The sequence below is a fragment of the Synchiropus splendidus genome, chromosome 2, assembly GCF_027744825.2.
Source record: "Synchiropus splendidus isolate RoL2022-P1 chromosome 2, RoL_Sspl_1.0, whole genome shotgun sequence".
Classification (NCBI taxonomy): domain Eukaryota; kingdom Metazoa; phylum Chordata; class Actinopteri; order Syngnathiformes; family Callionymidae; genus Synchiropus; species Synchiropus splendidus.
The window spans coordinates 30,976,285-30,996,438 of NC_071335.1; the positions used below are offsets into that span (position 1 = coordinate 30,976,285).

General features: G+C 43.2%; 2 protein-coding genes across 4 annotated transcripts; one reads left to right on the plus strand and one right to left on the minus strand.

Annotated features, from left to right (window-relative positions):
- Nucleotides 1–294: 294 nt before the first annotated feature.
- Nucleotides 295–10,295, plus strand: LOC128754201 (transportin-2). The gene is made up of 24 exons (XM_053856654.1): nt 295–462; nt 981–1,080; nt 1,192–1,267; nt 1,354–1,503; nt 1,650–1,756; nt 1,846–1,979; nt 2,053–2,134; nt 2,257–2,379; nt 2,463–2,581; nt 2,652–2,712; nt 2,845–3,016; nt 3,356–3,508; nt 3,583–3,808; nt 3,877–4,048; nt 4,140–4,334; nt 4,825–4,983; nt 5,072–5,159; nt 5,252–5,350; nt 5,424–5,519; nt 5,615–5,690; nt 6,672–6,771; nt 6,839–6,913; nt 6,976–7,105; nt 7,192–10,295. Exons 2-23 carry the CDS (start codon nt 982–984, stop codon nt 7,081–7,083), a joined length of 2,670 nt encoding a protein of 889 aa, XP_053712629.1. The 5' UTR covers nt 295–462; nt 981; the 3' UTR covers nt 7,084–7,105; nt 7,192–10,295.
- Nucleotides 10,228–20,060, minus strand: LOC128754214 (Na(+)/H(+) exchange regulatory cofactor NHE-RF2-like). Of its 3 annotated transcripts, none has more exons than XM_053856682.1 (6): nt 19,610–20,060; nt 18,296–18,595; nt 13,215–13,400; nt 11,087–11,240; nt 10,804–11,021; nt 10,228–10,697 (listed from the first exon to the last, which is right to left on the minus strand). In XM_053856682.1, the coding sequence occupies exons 1-6, from the start codon at nt 19,814–19,816 to the stop codon at nt 10,530–10,532; spliced, it is 1,233 nt and encodes a 410-aa protein (XP_053712657.1). In that variant the 5' UTR covers nt 19,817–20,060; the 3' UTR covers nt 10,228–10,529. The 3 variants fall into 3 exon arrangements, with proteins under 3 accessions (XP_053712657.1, XP_053712656.1, XP_053712658.1); XM_053856681.1 differs by having other exon boundaries at nt 10,232–10,697; nt 13,215–13,406; XM_053856683.1 differs by lacking the exon at nt 13,215–13,400 and having other exon boundaries at nt 10,233–10,697.
- Nucleotides 20,061–20,154: the final 94 nt, after the last annotated feature.

The following is a 20,154-nucleotide window of genomic DNA, read 5'->3' on the forward strand; positions in this document are numbered from 1 at the left end:
CGTAAAACGCCTTTACAAGGCTTTTGAAAAACTAAATATGTTGTCCAGCATATTTTCCAGATAATCTACTATAAATCCAGTTGTCGCGACAAATCTTCACCCTAGCAATGTGTTTCTTGTTTCTCTTTTCGTTTAATAAATACGTTAAAAAGCGTTTATACAAAAGTGGAGACTTTAGAAGAGATTGCAAGCAAGCAATACCTCACTACTGAAGAGGCGCTATTTAAATTGGCTGTTGGGGGACTTCGGGTGGTTTGCCTGACAGTACGGAAGCCGTACCAGTCCAAACCGATTACCCGGCGTGATTGCGAGGCATGCGATCCCACGGACGGCTAGCGTCACAAATCAGAGGCGACTAACGTCTAACGTTCGGCTGAGGACGACACTGTTGTTCCTGGTTACAGGGAAGCTGTGAAGGCGCGACTTTTGTCTGTAGAACCCCAAAACCGGACCATTCGCCAAGTAAGTGCGGCGGCGGTACTTTCCAGTGGCGGCTAGCTCCCCGGGCTAACGTTAGCTGTCCGGGGCTGATGTGCCTCCTCTCTGTTTTGAATGTTCATTTGGGCCAATTGCATCACCACTGTCCCTGCGATTTAGTTAAGAACCAGTGCTGACATGCGATCAAACAATAAGCCAGCTGTTTAGTATCCCAGTCCATTTCAAAGTGGAACCGCAAAGCTAAGCTAGTTTGTGGATATTTACCTGTGATTCGTGTGGCCCTCTTGTGTTTAAGGTGACAGTTGTTCTTGAATGAATTGACTGAGTCGAAGCTGTTTACGTGAACAACCATATGGTGCTATGTTTGGGATACGGATCACGGTATATATGGCTGCGCGTACATTGTTTATGATCGCGAATTCCTTGTAGTGATGCTGCTAGATCGCACGCAGGTGGTGTAATAGGTGTTAGTTTTTGTAGCTCGATATACATGGAGGATGCATGAGTATTCATGACCAAGGAGTGTTGTTATGTTTGGGCAGTATGGAGTGGCAGCCAGATGAGCAAGGTCTGCAGCAAGTGCTTCAGCTCCTGAAGGACTCTCAGTCACCAGACACAGCAACACAGAGGGCTGTTCAAGAAGTATCCTTTGCTGTGGACTCTTATTTGCCCTGCGATTGTTGTTTGGTGTTGACCTACGGCATGCAAATGTGGTGTACGTGCATGCTTGTATTTCCTTAGCAGAATCTGTAGAAACTGGAGCAGCTGAACCAATTTCCAGATTTTAACAACTATCTAATATTTGTCCTTACAAGCCTCAAATCTGAAGGTATGAAAATATCATAGTTTGCATTAAGTATTGCTGACTTTTGAAGTACTGAGTGCAGTTGTCTCTTTGTTGCCCTTTCTGTTTAGATGAGCCGACCCGCTCTCTCAGTGGACTTATATTGAAAAACAATGTCAAGGCTCACTACCAGAACTTCCCTCCAAATGTGGCTGAATTTATAAAACGTGAATGTCTTAACAACATTGGAGACCCCTCCCCTCTCATCAGAGCTACAATCGGTGAGTACAATTGATTCCAACTTTGCCTAAGCTGTTTTTTTGTTTTACGCTGTCATATTGGAGACACAAAGCTATTCGGTGGTTATATAAATCTTGTTTTTAAATCGGTGGGTCTAACATAACATCTCTGTACATCCCCCTCAAAGGTATCCTGATAACAACCATAGCCTCTAAAGGGGAGCTCCAGACCTGGCCGGAGCTGCTGCCCCAGCTCTGCAATCTGCTCAACTCAGAAGACTACAACACATGTGAGGTCAGACATGCTTTTTAAAATTGGTCGCATTTTTCTATGATGCAACTTTGGTTTTTTTTTTTTTTACACCTGAATTGTCTTTTTTCAAGGGCTCCTTTGGAGCTCTTCAGAAGATCTGTGAAGACTCCTCCGAGCTGTTGGACAGTGATGCCTTGAATAGGCCGCTCAACATCATGATCCCCAAGTTCCTGCAGTTCTTTAAGCACTGCAGCCCGAAGATCAGGTAAATAGTACACCACCTCTGAGAGTTCAGCACTTTCATTCATGTCTGCTAATGACTTGTCTTTTCCCATCAGGTCTCATGCTATCGCTTGCGTGAACCAGTTCATCATTGGTCGAGCTCAGGCCCTGATGGATAACATCGACACTTTCATTGAGGTGAGTTGGGTTGAGCTGCCACACTTTCAGTGACGTCAATTCCAAGCTATTTTATTCTGAGCTATTTTACTCGATAATATTCCCTACTTAACTTAACATATTTCTGTATCATGTCCTATCAGAGTCTGTTTGCGCTGGCTGGTGATGAGGACAGCGAAGTCCGGAAGAATGTGTGCAGGGCTCTGGTCATGCTGCTAGAAGTCCGCATTGACCGCCTCATCCCTCACATGCACAGCATCATCCAGGTACGTTGCTCACTACAAAGGTCCTTTATCACGTCGACTCCTTTTTCCATACCATTGTGATTTATTTTCTTTGTGTCCCTCAGTACATGCTGCAGCGGACCCAAGACCCTGACGAGAATGTGGCTTTAGAAGCCTGTGAGTTCTGGCTGACCCTGGCTGAACAACCCATCTGTACCGAGGCTCTGTCCGGCCACTTGGTCCAGTGAGTTCTGACGTGATGACCCTTTTAATTTTGGCATTGCAATGAGTTAAAAATGTTTTTTTCACCTTAGACTAATTCCTATCCTGGTGAATGGGATGAAATATTCAGAGATTGATATAATACTTCTAAAGGTAAAAACAGTCTTTTCAAATTAAAAATATGATAATAGGTACTCCATGAGTCATATGCTCCCCACACCCCTGTTGTAGCCAGTGAGACATTTCTTTATGGCATTATTTAGTGAGTAATATTGCATCTTCTAGGGGGATGTGGAGGAAGATGAGACGATTCCAGATAGTGAGCAGGACATCAAGCCTCGCTTCCACAAGTCACGGACTGTCACACTTCAACATGAAGGAGGTGAGGGAGAAGAGGGGGAGGATATCGATGACGATGAAGATGACGACGACGATGCACTGTCGGACTGGAACCTACGTAAGTCGAATGCCATAAAATCAATAGACTTCTGCGAAAGCACAGCGTGTCGCTTCATCTCCGACTGTTTACCAGGCTAGAGTGACACGGCTGTGGAGTCTTTAAAATCTTTGACGCTTTGAGAAGGTGTAAACATAAGAAAGGCCAACTGGAAGAACCTGTCACATGAGAAAACTGCACTTATCATGTAGTATATAACTATTTATAGCCTATAACTGAATTAAAAGCATGTTAAAATGAAATACCGTGATGCTTAGTTATAACAGCTGAGATGTCTTTTTCTCATCCTGAATAAAAGTAGGTTCCTAAATCCAGTTCTCGATTTTGGCCCCTCTCCAGGAAAATGTTCTGCGGCAGCTTTGGATGTCCTTGCCAACGTATTTCGTGAGGAGTTGCTCCCCCATCTCCTCCCCTTGCTGAAAGGCCTGCTGTTCCACCCTGACTGGGTCATCAAGGAGTCTGGAATTCTTGTGCTTGGAGCGATCGCTGAGGGTGAGACAGGATGCTGGAACAATATCGCAAATGTTTTTGGGGTTGAACACCTTGCACCCTCCCTCTACACCCAGGATGTATGCAGGGCATGGTCCCATACTTACCTGAGCTAATCCCCCACCTCATCCAGTGTTTAAGCGACAAGAAAGCACTGGTTCGGTCCATCGCCTGCTGGACACTCAGCCGCTATGCTCACTGGGTGGTAAGCCAGCCCCCTGATGCTCACCTCAAACCTCTCATGACTGAACTGCTGAAACGCATCCTGGATTTCAATAAAAGAGTTCAAGAGGCGGCGTGCAGGTATGACTCTCCTCACACTTCTGCTCTTTTCCTGCGTCTCACCAATATCCATCCTATTTTTACCTCAGTGCTTTCGCCACCCTGGAGGAGGAGGCCTGCACCGAGCTGGTGCCTTACCTGAGCTTTATTCTCGACACGTTGGTGTTTGCGTTCGGGAAGTATCAACACAAGAATCTGCTGATCTTGTACGATGCCATCGGAACCTTGGCTGACTCAGTGGGACACCATCTTAACCAGCCAGTGAGCACAAACTTTTCTAGTGCTTGATATGCTGCAAGCTTGTGATCATGCAACACTGAAATGAAATCCCTGCAACGCACAATTGTCGTAGGAGTATATTCAAAAGCTGATGCCGCCACTGATCGCCAAGTGGAATGAGCTGAAGGACGAAGACAAAGATCTCTTTCCCCTATTGGAGTGTCTGTCGTCTGTTGCCACGGCTCTGCAGAGCGGCTTCCTCCCGTACTGCGAGCCAGTCTATCAGCGCTGCGTCACCCTTGTCCAGAAGACTCTGGCTCAGGCCATGGTGAGTTGTCGGATCTGATTTGAACCTCAGTTTGAGGAAGACAGAACTCTGTAAGGTGTTGAAGAAATGCCACCCTGTCATTTTACATAATTCAATATAACTTAATTATCCAACCATCTGTCGTCTTCAAAACCAGTTTGGTCGCAAATGCACCCGGCTATCTGAAATACTGGTTGCCTGTTTGAAGTCATGAGCACACACCCTAGCGCATGTGTCAAACTGAAGGCCCTGGGGAACAATCCAGCCCGCCAACTCATTTTCCTTCTCCCACAAGATCTTTGTGAAAATAGATAGGAGGGAATTTGTTGAAAACAGACGGATGTTTATGCATCACGAGGAGTAAACTGAGAGTGTTGATGGTCCCTGTTGAACTTGAGGCTTGGGTAAGCAGTGGGCTGGTGACAGGTGGTTTCTCTGTCTACTTTAATAATGTGTTAATCTCCCACTTCAGGCTTCCCCACACCTTTGATGTGTGTCGTTTCTGTGTCAGATGTACAGTCAGCAGCCAGATCAGTACGAGGCCCCAGATAAGGACTTCATGATTGTGGCTTTGGATCTTCTGAGCGGTCTGGCCGAGGGCTTGGGAGGACACGTGGAAACGCTTGTGGCGCGCAGTAACATTATGACTCTGCTCTTCCAGTGCATGCAGGTGAGCCGATCACATCCAGGATTATTTAAATGTCAAACATGGTTCAGTTGAGACGTCTCACTTGACCCCAATATCTTCTATTTTGCAGGACACAATGCCGGAAGTTAGACAAAGTTCTTTTGCTCTACTTGGTGATCTGACGAAGGCCTGTTTCCCACATGTGAAACCCTGCATTGGTAATTCACTTGACTGGAACTGTCTTGTCACACATGACTGCGTGAGTCACTGTGTTTTATCTGTTGACTTTGTAATGTTTTCTCCCTAAAAGCTGAGTTTATGCCAATCCTCGGCACTAACCTGAATCCAGAATTCATCTCCGTCTGCAATAATGCCACATGGGCCATCGGGGAGATCTGCATGCAGATGGGTCAGTAGCACTGGTTTTGGATGGGAGATGCAAGGGATGACATGATTTGAACTTTGTTTATGTGCTGTCTCAGGAGTGGAGATGCAGCCGTACATCGCCATGGTTCTCAGCCAACTGGTGGAGATCATTAATCGGCCAAACACACCCAAGACCCTGCTGGAGAACACTGGTACATGAGATGTCAAGTGTTTTATTTAGCCATCCCTGGCGTTCTCTCTTGAACTGGGCATCGCATCACAAGTCACAACTCCTGTTACCTTGCAGCGATCACCATTGGAAGGCTGGGCTACGTCTGTCCCCAGGAAGTGGCTCCCATGTTGCCACAATTCATTCGCCCTTGGTGAGTTGGTATGATTCTTTTTCTTAAGTGTAAATGTGTAAGTATTACACATAACAGCAGACAGATTTCAGAACCTTTATTTTAGGAATGTTTTAAGAACAAACACATTGAATTACAATTATGATTTCAGAAGCAGTTAAGAGACACTGGTTGTACTCCGAAACGTCCCCAGATAGAAAAGGGTTAGAGATAATTGTCATATTTTATATGGAAAAAAATCATATTTGCATTTCATTTACAAAGTCAAGAGAAGTTTAATAATTTCCGGAAGAAATAGATGAATGTCATTAATAAACAATAAGATATAAGAGAGCCTAATAATAATAATAATAATAATAATAATAATGTAATTACTAAAAAAAAAATTGTCTCCCAGTTTGATGAGAATTTAAAAAAAAAATTGCTGTCTGAAGTTCATCATGACATTGTGACATTAACCATTTTATTTGTTCCGACTTCAGGTTTGTTTTGGTTGCCTTCTCTTAGGTAGTGAGCCATTATAAATAGTATGGCACGTGGAAGCTCAGTGATGTACTTGAGTTCAGAAGAACATCCGGGAACAACATCTGGGATGTGCTAAAGATAATTGTTGTCGCGTTGTACCCTTACGAAAAGCATAATAAAATGGTTTCCTTTCAGCAAATAAGACCTGAAGGAAAAGTACCGTTACTCACGGAAAACACACTTGATTCTAAACTACTTCAAACACATATACTGTGGCGCAACATGTGTAACTTTTTCCGTGTCTTTTTCCGTACATAAAGCAGGACTCACTCAACCATATAAGTGCCCAAGCTATGGATGCTTATTTACTTTTTTGGTCTCCTATCTGATCCATACAGAGTCTGAGGGGATCAGGCCTGTATATTTGCCTACATGAAGCAGGACTCACTCAACCATATACCCCCTTTCGTGGCACTCAGTTTCTCTCTTGAGTCAATGACGTTGATATTAATTTGAGTTCACGCTTGCTCGCGGCAGGTGCACTTCTTTACGGAACATCAGAGACAACGAGGAGAAAGACTCCGCCTTCCGAGGGATCTGCATGATGATCGGGGTGAACCCTGGTGGTGTGGTGCAGGTGGGCAACGCTGGTGAGTTTTCTCCTCCTGCTTGAGACACTGAATATTTTTTGTGATTCATTTCAGGACTTCATCTTTTTCTGCGACGCCGTAGCCTCGTGGGTTAATCCGAAAGACGATCTGCGCGACATGTTTTATAAGGTCTCAGAAGAATCTGTTTTGTTTGTTGCAAGCTGGCAGTGTTTTATCATGATATTCTTTAGATCCTGCACGGGTTCAAGGAGCAGGTCGGGGAGGAGAACTGGCAGCAGTTCTCAGAGCAGTTTCCTCCACTGCTGAAGGAAAGACTGGCAGCCTGCTACGGCGTTTAGAGCCTCGACACTCACCCAAGTGGTAAAGCACCCCGCCCTGTCTGATCTTCAGTTATAAAAGTGACACTGTTAACTTTCACTCTCTTTTTCTGTTTTGTCTCTATCAAGATGCGCCAGCTGCAGGAGGAGGGTGAATGGGAAACTCATCCATCTGTGTATTGCACTGCCCTGATCAGGAGGGAGGGAGAGGGACGCTATTGGCCGCTCCCCCTGACGGACGGCCCCCACACCCTATGTGTTTGTCCATAGAGGGAGGGAGGGAGGGTTGGGACAGGGGGACACCTCTAGATTAACTAGGCAGGGACCCGACACAGAAAAAACTAACCGGTAGGGAGAGAAAAAGCCACAGGGTGGCGGCAAAGCGATCGAAAGGTTTACAAAGAACGACACGAGAGATGAAACCAGAAGGTTTTGGGACGGCGAGTCATCCCGGGGGGAAGGCACCGGTTAACAAAGCAGGGAATTTATCAACAGAAATATCTGTTACAGGGCTAGAGGAGCAGAAACTGTTGTGATTTTAAAATTTTTAAATTCAAGAGTTAACCTTTAGCTTGACCAACGAAGACCCAACACACGGACTCTTGCGTTCAGAGCTTATACATGATCTGTACATGCAGTACAGGGAACTGCCTGTCGGTGGCACTATAACTTCGAAGAACCTAAAGCGTGAAATTGGGGACAGACAGGTGTCATAAATCCTTTATTTTCCAGGGGAATAGAATCCATGGTCATTCTCATCTGTAGTCACTGAATACTGCTTTATTCTTCTACTTTTCTTCCGTGTATCTCGGTGTTGACCACAGTGCTGCTTCAGAGCTTTCCGTTTATCAGACATTTATCTGCCATATTTTATACCTTATCAAGAAAGAAAGAGAAATAGCAAGTGTCTCTTCTTGTGACTTCATAACTATTATTTCAGAGAAGAAGGGCTAACACTTGTTTTATCACTAGATGGGAGTATAACTTACAAAAAAAAAAAAAAAAAAAACTTCTTTAGTTGTCTGCATGTGCCGTTAGCAGCGCCTCACTCCGGGAATTCTGTGATAAGTTTGTGACGTATGTATTCATAGTGCTATGGTACCGAGCTAAAACTTGACTCCCACCGCGACGTCATTGGCACCTGACGACTGTGAACAAGTGTTTGAGAGTGCGCGCACGAGTGTCTCCGTTTATTGTCTGCATTTGATATCCTTTTGCAAACCACACGGATATATTTTAGTAGAACTTTGGCTGTGTCACTTTAATGTTTTTACTAGCAATGTTGCGTTTTTTTTTAGCTGCTACTAATGAGAATCTGTTGACAAGGTCGCGCAAATTCTGCAGGTTTTTTTTTCCAGTGACTGTTAAATTGCACTTTTAAACAAATATTTTGCTTTTTTTAATCTATGGGAAGTACTTGTTTTGATCTCGCCCGTATTGTGTCTTGACCCCGATGTCTGTGTTGTCACACTGTGTTGCACTGTGAAATTAAGTGTCTACGACCGGCTAAAATATCCCGATAAATAAAAACACCTCTGTGAAACTGCGACTAATCCGCACTTTTACAACAGCTAACCTTGCCATGTCGCTTCAGTGTGTGTGCGGGAGTGTCTTTCTAACTGCATGAGTAGGTAGGTGCGCATGGATGCCCTGTTGCCTTGGAGCATGTTTTGGAGAGTTAGATAGTGTTGAAGTGTTTTCTTTTTTTGGTTGCATGCGCCATATCTGTGCTTTCATGAGCCTGTGTTGATATACTTCAGTTCAGAATACGTCACACCTTTATGTTGTCTGGTCACGAGCAAACAAAAATCTTTCACTGCAGGCTTCAGTTTGACTGGAGGACATTTTAGATGTGACCTTTTTCCACACTTCCTCATGCACTCGCCGACTTTCACAAAGCGCTGGTGAATTCGTACGACCCAACTCGTTAAAACAATGTTTGATGGGTTCAGAGGTTGTAGGAAAGAAAACCTTGAAACATATTTGTTCCTTTGCCAGTTACTTCTGGGTTTGAGACGCTGGGATCAGGATGAATTTGAAGTCATCTAACTCCACAACATGTTCCTACAGCTCAACTCACACAGCTGCCACTTACACGTCGCTGTTATGAATAATAAGATCGTAATTACAATCTGGTTTAGTTGCCTTCGATAGGACCTGTGGACCATGATGTTACTCTACTTCAACAGTATGTTCTTCTTTTATTGCTTGAGAAAAGTAATATTGTAATTTGCCCTGCAGTACTGCAGATGAGTAAGCCTTCTTTTATAAACACACGTGTGAGTCCAAAACATAGTAAAAAAACAGTTTAGAAAGGAAGTTGCGTTGCATCGTTCTGAGCTTAAAATATCTGTGGTCCACTTCAACTGGAGAAGACCGCAGTGCAATGATGAGAGCGAGGTCACTGCCAAAGAGAAAAATGGTAAATACAGAAGTGGAGAGGCTGATACAGCGGGGATAATCACACTTCTATGAATAGCTTTTAATAGATTAGACCACAACTGTGACAGTGAAGAGCAATGTAGTCCTTCTACGTGTAGTACTAGTTTAATCCCCTGCGTGACAAAGAGCGATGGAAAAGTAACAGGTGACTGGAGAGGAAGGAATCACTCCTGCGACCTCCAGTGGACTGTGATCGGAACAGTATTGACTTTATACTTAAATTGCATGATGCTGTTGCAGATTAGCTGCATGATAGTTTTGTTGCGTAATATGTTCCAACTTTCAAGGGCAGCAGTTTTACGATTCATCTCATCCAAGTCGCTGACTGTGGTCCATGAACGCTGTCACGTTCAAAGAGGATGCTAAAGCTAACCGTACAACTTTTATACTTTATTGTTCGTGCTGTCGAGGAGTATTCGAATAAAACCAGGAAGTCAATACAAAACTGTGACTAAAACTTATTTGTCAGATTTAATGGGAACGGGAAAAAAAAAGCACAATTTATCTATCTATCTATCTATCTATCTATCTATCTATCTATCTATCTATCTATATATATATATATAAATTGTGCATTTTTTCCCCGTCCCATTAAAATGTGGGAAGTCAAACTGGGATTTGCCATTTCAAACTTCAGTAGTTTGAAACTTCATGTGAGGCACGAGGAAAAGTATAAGTGACATCAGAATGGGAAATGAAACTTGACAGACCAGTTTATAGTCCCAGATTTGAGCTGTTGTTGAGGTAAAATACTTGTCAGACAGACAAACAATCGTGGTCAGTCCTTGTATATTTATTTTTAAATAATCACATTTGAGAAAACGCTCTAATGTGTCTACAAAAATACAATGTGAAATCTCCGATTATATGCTGAGGACATTCAAACTAAAGTGAAACTGCTGCTTGTGTACAGTGCTGCGCCATCATCGAGGTACGACATTAAATAGTTGAAATACATCAATGCTCTCACACTAAATGTTGTGAATTCACTGGAACTAGTCATTGTTCATTTTCACTGTTTGGCCTCAGAAGTTGCTGAAGATCTTATATTTCTGGCTCCAGTCCATAGGAGGCGCTCTCTTCTTGTTGCGGTTGGCGAGGACCTTCTGTTTCGCCTCGGCAGCCGTCGGACTCAGCCGCAGGCCACTTTCCATGAAGGGGTCCGACACGCGCCTGTCGTCCTCGTCCAGGACCTTCAACACACGCAGAACACACCTTAACACACAACTGCAGCAGTCGCGATGCACCAGTCACATGGTCATGGTCACACGGTTATTTCCAGCAGGTGACCAGTCTCACCTGGATGCTCATGTCGGAGCTGCTGAGCTCTGAGTGGGTGGTGGAGCTTCTGGACGACTGGGACGCCGAGCTGCCGTTTGTCCGAGATTTGGGGGACGTGTTGCTCTGAGTGTCTGTCAGCGTAACATGTATGATGGGTGTGTGTGTGGTGGGCAGGGAGGTGGTGGGTGAGGGGGTGGGGTAGGCCTCCTCCTGGGCCGAGTCCTCCACATAGGCTTCTGCAGGAAGACGCATTGTCATGAAGAGCCAGGATCTGAAGGGGAACTGCTTCTCACTCGGTCACCTTTGACATGAGAGGAAGTGGGGGTAATGCCCAGTCTCAGGAACAGCTCGTCTGTCTCTTTGTCCACCACCAGGAGGCGCACTCCCTCCAGTTCAGCACGAATCAGAGCCACCACCTCCGAGTGCCTCAAGCCCTCGATGTTCACTCCGTTCACCTGACGCACAGAAGGAAGTGGGACATCAAAGTGAAACAGGAGACCTGGAGAAACAGCGCTCTGGGAAACAGTAACCATATTGTGTTAAAGAGCCAAAAAAAACCCCCTAAAGTCTGTTCTAGTCGAGTAGCAAATATTCCAAAATATGGCCCTACTAGCCATTTTTAAATTCGCTTGTCCTTAAACTACGAATTAAATCACGAAAACTGCTCATATTTATTCCCAGTTTGAAATACTCCTCTGATACTTTTTCCTGTTCACACAGTGACTGTGACACACTGCGCATCATTTACACTCTTTTGTTCACTCCAAACTGACATCGACGTCGCAAAGAGAGCCGATGTTTACCTTCATCGTATGGCATCTAAATGGAACTAGACTGTTGAACATGCGATCACAAATGTTCAGCAACACATGCCCATGCAGTGGGACCCCTTCCCTTGAAATTGGGCATGTTGCGTTGTTATAGGAAAATATTATTTTAGTATTTTTAATTATAAAATATTAAGGTTAATTTTTGCTTCTCGTGTTATTTCTATTTTTTTTTACCAAGCATATTTATATAGCTTTATTTATTTATTCATTCATTTTTGCAATCAGTTTATTTTAAAATTGAATTCCTTCAAATTGTGGCAGTTTTTAGACATAATAATTGGTTTGTGTACAAATGAATGAAAAACATTTCATACATCTTTTTCTTAATTCACGTTCCATTCAAATGAATTCTGCTGCACAATAGTGTCTTGAAAAGCTTTCTATTAAAAACATTTGATCACTTTGTTTATTCTATTTCTTCTATTTGAAGATCTTCTCTGCTAGTTCATGCATCATTCATCAATCTCACAGTGTTCGAGTCAAGTGTGGCGCAGTAAACGCAGTTTGGAATCCAAGCAAATGGAATGACATCACCATCTTCATCGCAGCTCTCTCTGACAACATGGTTCTGACTTGCATCCTCTCGGGGTGCGTGTTGCTACTGGTTAAATTTGGTGCCGCAAGGTGAACTGGGGCTAATCCGAGATTCTACCTTTTCCATGGTCTTGAGTGTGTGATGCCAAAACACCAGCAAGGAAACACACTCGGAGGAAAGGAGCTGATAAGGAATAAAACTTGATCAAAATAAACATTGTTTTTTCTTAACCAGTGCAACAAGGGGAACGAAGCCCCGCATCCATGCTGGATACCATCATTCATGAACTCCTCACCCCGACTGCTTTCATCCCAGAAACTACCAATGTGCTCTGAGACAGTGGCGGACTCCTTTAATGGTAAAATAACAATTTGAAACCCAATATATTTAAAACCCACAACCTACCAACACTACTTCCTCGAGTCGTTCTTGGTCCTTCACTTGTATTTACATGTTTTTTTTACTTTGTATTCTTAAATTATTCATAACAATTTGTAAGTTATTGAATTTTATTCACTCATTTTTTTCCTTGGCCAGTGATAAGACTTGTGTTGAGAATGAAATGAAATTTCTTGCTGTTAACATTTAATGTCTATCACATTTACCAATTTATAATACAAAACCTCAAGTAAAAAATACAATTCTGAAGTAATAGAAAATACATTGTAAGGTATACTTTATTCATCATGCTGAACCTTCTGATCACCTTCAACAGCAAGTGCTGACCTCTTTCTGACTCACGTTTAATGCTTTGTTTATTGTTTATTTTTAACACGAAGACTTATTTAGTAATCATGCAAAAGTTCTTTTGACCGGATAAAATAAACTCAATCAGTTTTTAAACATGAATTAAAAACACAACCACATAGTTTAATTTATTTTTTGTACTATTATTAGTATTATTCATCTTTACTTTCTTTATTTTTTTTAAACCGCTTAAGGACAATAGAATTGTCCTGTGTGAAACCGCCAGTGGATTTTTCATAGACATAATTTCTTAAATAGTGACCAAACATTATTATTATTATTATTATTATTATTATTACGATTGATAGGCAGTTCACCTCCACCAGTCGGTCGCCAAGCCTGAGGTCTGAGAGCTCAGCGGGGGAGCCAGGATCCACAGACCGCACGAACTGTCCGCCCCTGCTTTTGTTGTTGTGCAGATTGAACCCGTAGCCGTTTTCTCCTTTGACCAGGTGACAGAGGCGAGGCAGCGGCTCCTCTGACGGTTCCGGTGACGGCTCCACCTGCAGCTGACATTCGGAAAGTCCTGTGATGTAACGTTGCACATCACAGCAACACTGTGTTCATGGCGGCTGCCAGCGTGTTTCAGAACCACCACCATCCATGTAAGCAAATGTGTGTAAACCATCATCATGGGGAACCACCTTCAGCTGTTCAGGTCCATCTTCTACAGCCTGCACGTTGCTCTCTTCAGGTGTCTCTAGTCTCTCATTGTCAAAAGTGGTGCAGGGAACAATAACAACTGGGTCAAGAAACAATGTTCAAGGCCTTCCTTTCTTCTCCTCTGCACTGCTTACACACATTATTTTGTCGCGTGTTCGCAGCAAAAAGTACAATATTATATCAAACCGAAGCATTTGAGTTTCAGATCTTTAGTGAGATTGGAACGTGAGAGGTTCACTTCATTATAGACATGGTTGTGATCCAGAGGTCAGAGACCTAAGTGGATCAGGCTGATGCATCAAGACTAAACCAAGAATGATCACAGAGCAACACGTTGCCAGTCGCAGGCCCGAGTTAAATATGCACATGGCAGCTTTGTGTGTGTGTGTGTGTGTGTGTGTGTGTGTGTACAGGTACTGGCAGCTGAGAGCAGGGTGACAATATTGTCGGCGCCCAGACAGTTCTGCCCTTTCTGCTTCACCAGCAGGACAGCGAGTGCTCCGGCGCCGATTAAGCACACTCACATGTTAGTATTTCCGTCTGTGTGGGGACCGCTCAGTGCCGTAATAACCCTTTTCCCAGCCTCTCACCCCCAACCTAACCATCCAAAACAAATGGCTAACTTTAACCAGGAATCTGATCCAAATCCTCAAATCCTCAAATTGAGGCTTGGATTTGTAGCATCCAGCCAAATGGTCCCCACAAAAGCACAAGGTCCTCACAAGAATAGTGTTTTGTCAAGAATCGGTCCCCACAAGTGAGGATCGACCAGACGCACACACGCTCTGTATTAACTGAGCTACGTGAGGCAGGCTGCAGTCGGAGCAGAGGAAGTGATGTTAAGGACCAAAAGGTTGCCATGGCAGGTCACCATGCTGCAGAGTAGCTTGGAAAAGCAAAGTCAGCATTTCTGTCTTGTGCACATCATCATCACCATCATCATGAACACAGCCTGCTCAGCACAGTTTGACTGTAACCACTTGTTGGTATCAAATACTATGAACCAGTACGATGACGTGCTTCAACACTGCAGAGGCAGAAGTGTGTGTTTGTGGACGCACGTGTGAACACAGTGGTTATACAAATGAGTGCATGCAGGCCTCTGCTGCCACAACATCATCAGACATCAATGATATCACGTCTGTATTGACATGGATAAACGTGAATGTCAGTCACGGTTTATTTGAAGGAATGCACAGACCGGACTTTTCATTTCCCCACAGATTCAAGCCTGTTCATTATGAAAATATGTTTCTGCAGCCTCTGGACCAAGATTATTGAAAACAATTTGTTTTCTTGAGAATAGCTGGATCGTATTAAACACAGGAGGCTGCATATTTTTTATTCTATCTGACCAAAATAAAACAATTAAAACAAAATTTTCCAAGAAAGGCACTGAGACAGCGCCTACCTCCACACAGATGTTCATTTCACATGACTTTGAACAATACAGGATGCAGTCAAACCGATAAATCAAATTCCAAGATTCTGCAATCTGAATCAAATGTTCGTAGCAGAAGAAAAGGTTCACTCACTGGACCTTACCTAGCGATGCTAACAACGCTAACAACGCTGACAGAGCATTCACAAGTCATTGTGTTACAACAGTAAAACGGCAGTTGATTTATCTGATTGAATCGATTATATGCTGCGTTTTATTAAGTAATGGTTTACATTCGTACGAGTTAGATGCTTAGCTGACAGGCAAAACCTTCCAACTCTCCCTAAATCCACACTGAACATCAGCACAGTTGTTTTTGTCAACTTGTATTCAAGTGTGTCTAACTGCTCAACCTTGGTCCACACTGCAAACGTCTTGCTTCAGCATGCACTGTGCCATCTGCTTTGGTTGTTGCTAGAACATATATATATATATATATATAGCCCTAATACAAAAATGCAATTCATACATAAATGATTTCATTTCCAGAAACATGTTTTCAAAGCAAAGTTGATGGCTTTCACCTGTTACAACTGTTGCAGTGTGTGACAGGATAAGAGTACGATGGTGTGAACACTCAGGCTATAAAGACATTATTCTTAGGACCATAAAAAGGCAACTGATCTTGTAATGTTTTAACTTAACTGACAAAAATAAAATGTCATTATCCTAGTAGTATTGAGTAGATACACTTGGTATGTTGTGGAAAACATATGACTGTGATGGACAATATATGTTCCCCTCTTCAATAAGACGTCTTTGTTCTTCACTAACATGAGACACATGAGCTTCAGAAAACTCCCACATGACTGGATTTTTTTAGACAGAACACTCTGTGTGACGTACGAACTCTACCGTCACATTCTCATAGTTGTCAGTGAATTACATGAGAAAACAGCCATCTGAGGGCCAGCCAGTATTTACACTCCACTCAGCTAAAAAGGTGTTTGTCGTGGGAGCCTGTGGTCCAAAGGATTGAGGCTTACTCTGTTTGGAGGCAAAACACAGAACTTTGACAGCCACTTCAGCAGTTGTCAGTGACATGGCCTTTATGAAGACTTGATATATGGAGCGGAAGAGAGGCGTTCTGTCTCAATCCAGGGAAGTCTAGACATCTGTGAAAAAGGGTTTGATATTATCTTAAAACCTGACCCTTTTGGAATCGCCACCTGATCCCGTCTTTCAATTCAGAACCATCCCAGGACGCACGAGAGGAGCCTCACAAACAACAATGGAGTCTTAGTCAAGAATCCAAGTCTAGGCTGGAGTAAAGTTCTGGAACATTTTCGGGTGGTGCACAAAAATATTTGTGATAACAAACACAATAAAGACACCAGGCTTATCCAGCTTTAAACTATCCATCTTTCTAGACTACTCTACTCTTTCGTATCCGAACATTAATGATGTAAATCCACACACTACATCGTTGTAGCCTCTTCATTTTACAATACAAAACTACAGCAGACATGTTTACTCCTGCTTTTCTGACATGTTTGTTGAGTAATATTAAGAGCAATATTCATGGATGTAAAAGTAGATTTCAATATTGTTAAAAGGATTGTTAAGCAATGTGAACACATATCCCACAAGGCACTGCAACAGTCAAACTGTCAAAGATTCAGCCTTATACAAAGAGATTTCAAAGCTCACTAAACAACATCCACTGATATACATTTATGAGCGATGAAGAATTTGATTCCCACCAGCCGTTCTGCTTCTCAAGGCTTGAACTGAACCATATCTGGAGTGTTTCTGAAGGAGCTGTCATGTGATCGGCCTTTCATGGTGGATGTTTCAGGTACTGTGAGAAGAATTCTTCAGATAAATGTGTGAGGCGTGTTAACACCTTTTTTTTTGCACAAAGACGCAGCTCTCCTGGACAACAATGGGTGTTTGACATCACCACACCTCCCAGCTACTGTAGTGGCGGTAAGCTGATACGCCAGTGGGCTGCGACCCTTGTTTAGCAGGTGGATTCACAGAGTTAAAAAGGGACAAAGTAGTTTGTGTCATTTCTTTATGACTCTAAAATTCGGTTTTCAGCGCCGTTAAAATTGCCTGCAAGTTCATCTTTGAGTCCTTTTTACTCTGTGCTACTTTTTTCTTATCCAGTCCATCTGTTATTTTGACTATCCACATTCATTCAGTCATTCATTCATTCATTCACAGCTTGCCTTAGTTCCACTTGGCTCAATGATGAGCTTCCTATATCAGTACTCGGCATCCTGCTTTGCTCCGTTCACTTGCAATAGTTGTACATGTTGTGTAAAATTGAGAAAGTTCATTGATCTCAAATGTGTGAGTATCTTCTAAGGCTTCTGGCACTGAAGTCGCTGAATGTGTTTACAGTGGCAGAGACAGTCAAGCTCCTCAACATGTTTTTCAAGGCATTTTATCGACAGAAATAATAAAATCAATTGGATATTTACAGTAAACTGAATTCTAAAATGCGCCTGTGAATAAAAATGACACATCAGCTCTCTTTGACACAACGAAAGAAGTAGTGCAAAGACGTGGTGATGCTAACTGCTAAAGAAGCTTATATATATCCCGTAAAGCAGATTCAATTTAGTGTCAGTCAAAACCAGTTTGTGATACTTTTAATTGTTCCAGAGTTACAAATATGATAACTGGAGGAATTATGTTCCTGTTCATGCATAACCCTCAAAGCTGACATTTAATAGCAACATTAAAAATGAAGATTGGAGAGTGAAAAGTTTGACCTCAACCTCATCAAAAGTGGCAAACTTAAAAGGTTTGGAGACCTTTGCTTCAACTTGTTCATCCATGTTACTGACTGTCTAAGACATTATGGAGATGCTGTGTCAAACCCAAGGTCCCGGGACCTAATCCGCTCCAGCAATTTATTTTCTGTGGCCCGTAAGTGCATTAAATATGTGTACGATGGCAAAAAATCAAAACCATTTCTACTTTAAATGAACATCTGAAGCACATTTAAATGTTCAAGTTTCATCAATAAGTGAAGCAGATGAGAGCGAATATGCAATAAGGAAGCCATATGCATGTTTGTATTTCAAGACTCACAAGAGTCTTTGTCTAGTCAGGTAGTAGTGCCTGAATTAATGGGATTGGGCCTCCAAGAAGAGAGACTGCATTCTGTGAAGTCTCAGTTTAGGCCCTTATTTACTGTTTTAGAAGTGTCAGTACACTGCTATAAATATACTGCTATAAACATTCTGCTTGGTCCATGACTTTCCTGCTGCAGAGCAACTTCTGCACCAGCTTCTGACATCATCATCAGTTAACACAACACAAGGCAAGACGAGCACCCACCTCGGGGTCAGTGGCTGTACTTGACGTCAGAGACGACCTCTTGCTTCTGACTTGTGTGCTCCGCCGCACATCTACAGCAGTGAAGAAGTGGCTGGGTTTTGGTGTGAGAGGTGAGCTCCCTCTGGGCAGAGGAGAGGCCGAGGGGGTGTGTGCCGGTGATGGACGGGGCGAGAGGGTTCCCATCTCTATGGCTAAGTCTTCGGTGCAGGGCAGGCCGCAGCTCTGCAGGTACTCGTCCGTCTCTCTGTCCACCACCAGGAGTCTGGTGCGGTGCGGAACCTCACAGATCAGAGAAACAACCTGGAAGACCAGAGAGAAGTTGAGGATAGCAGTAACTGGTTTGGGCACCTGGCAAGACATGCCAACAAAAAGGGAAATGAAATATAATCCTATATTATATATATTATATCCTCATATACATATGAGGATATCTATATGAAGATAAATATATATATATCTATAATATAAATAAATGAGGATTCTCCTTACTAAAACCGCCCAGGCGCAGTAAAGCATCCAAACTGTCAGCACATAGCTTTGCAGTATGATAAATAGAGGCCCAATTTCTTCATGCCTGAGCTTGTGGAGAGTAAATACAGTTCATGTTGTGCACACCACTCATAATGTATATTCATTGCATCAAAATTACAAAGCGGCACAAACTTAAGACATAATTCAGGAAAGTTGGGAAGCAGAACAAATAGATGTGGGCAAAAATTTTTTATATTTAAATAATTTAAATATCACTTACTCTCCTTCACCGCGGATGTATGACATGAGTATATGAATATAGACTTTATCCATGATAAATCTGCGTCATATGTGTCAGTTAATTATTACTGTTGTTTTCGAGGGCGATGGTTTTGGTCAAAATCACTTAAAAAGTTATGGACAGATTTGGATGAGACTTTCAGGAAATATGTGAAATGGGTCAAGATACAAATGATTCCATTTTGAGAGTGAGGCGTAGGTTTTTTTTAAGGATTCTTTGACATTGAGAGAAAGTTTTGGGGAGGACTGAAGCTGCTTGCAAACTAACTACTAAAGTCACAGAAATACAGCTGTTTAGTTCGCCTAAAGGGAGGGCCAGCTCTGTTCTTATTCACTGAGGAGAAAAGGTCTGTATTTGACAGTCTGTCGTGAGACAACAACACGGAGGTTCTCATGACACACGGCTCAGATTGACCCATATCGGGCTTCGTGCATCTATCCGGCTCCCCAGGCAACGGAAAAGTGGTTCAACAGGTAAAGAACTTATCCAACTCCTCAAGTGTCGTTTCCCCCCACAACTGTACTTTAGAATAGGTGACTCACTTGTTGGTGGCTTTCATTTTCCACGTTTTCCCCGTTCACCTCCACCACTCGGTCTCCGGGTCTCAGCCCGGCCATGTCCGCCGATGAAGCGAGCTCCACTTTTCGGATGAACTGTCCACCTTTGTTGCGTTCGCCGTGCAGGTGGAAGCCATATCCCGTGGCCCCTTTGGTGAGGAAGCAGAGTCTGGGTCTCAGCGCGTTTTCCATCGCTGAAAGTCAAAGTTGAGGAGCAGGTGCGAGGCTCTCAGGAGAGCAGACGGTGCTTCGCATCGGTGAGGTGGCGGATCCACAACATGAAGAAGAACTCCATTGAATCACAGGTCACCATCATTTCGGGAATAAAAAACAAATAAAAGGGCGTCTTAAGTTGTTAAAAGGTGGTTAATCCATGCTTTGAGACGAAGCGATGGGGCGGGAAAGGGCTGGAGTCAGTCGAGGTCCGTCCATCAGAGCAGTAATCCGCCAGCTGAGATTAGAGAGATGTTCTCGTACCTCTGCGCTCCTGCTGCGCGCAGTAGGAGGCGTCCGGCCAACAGGGATGACGA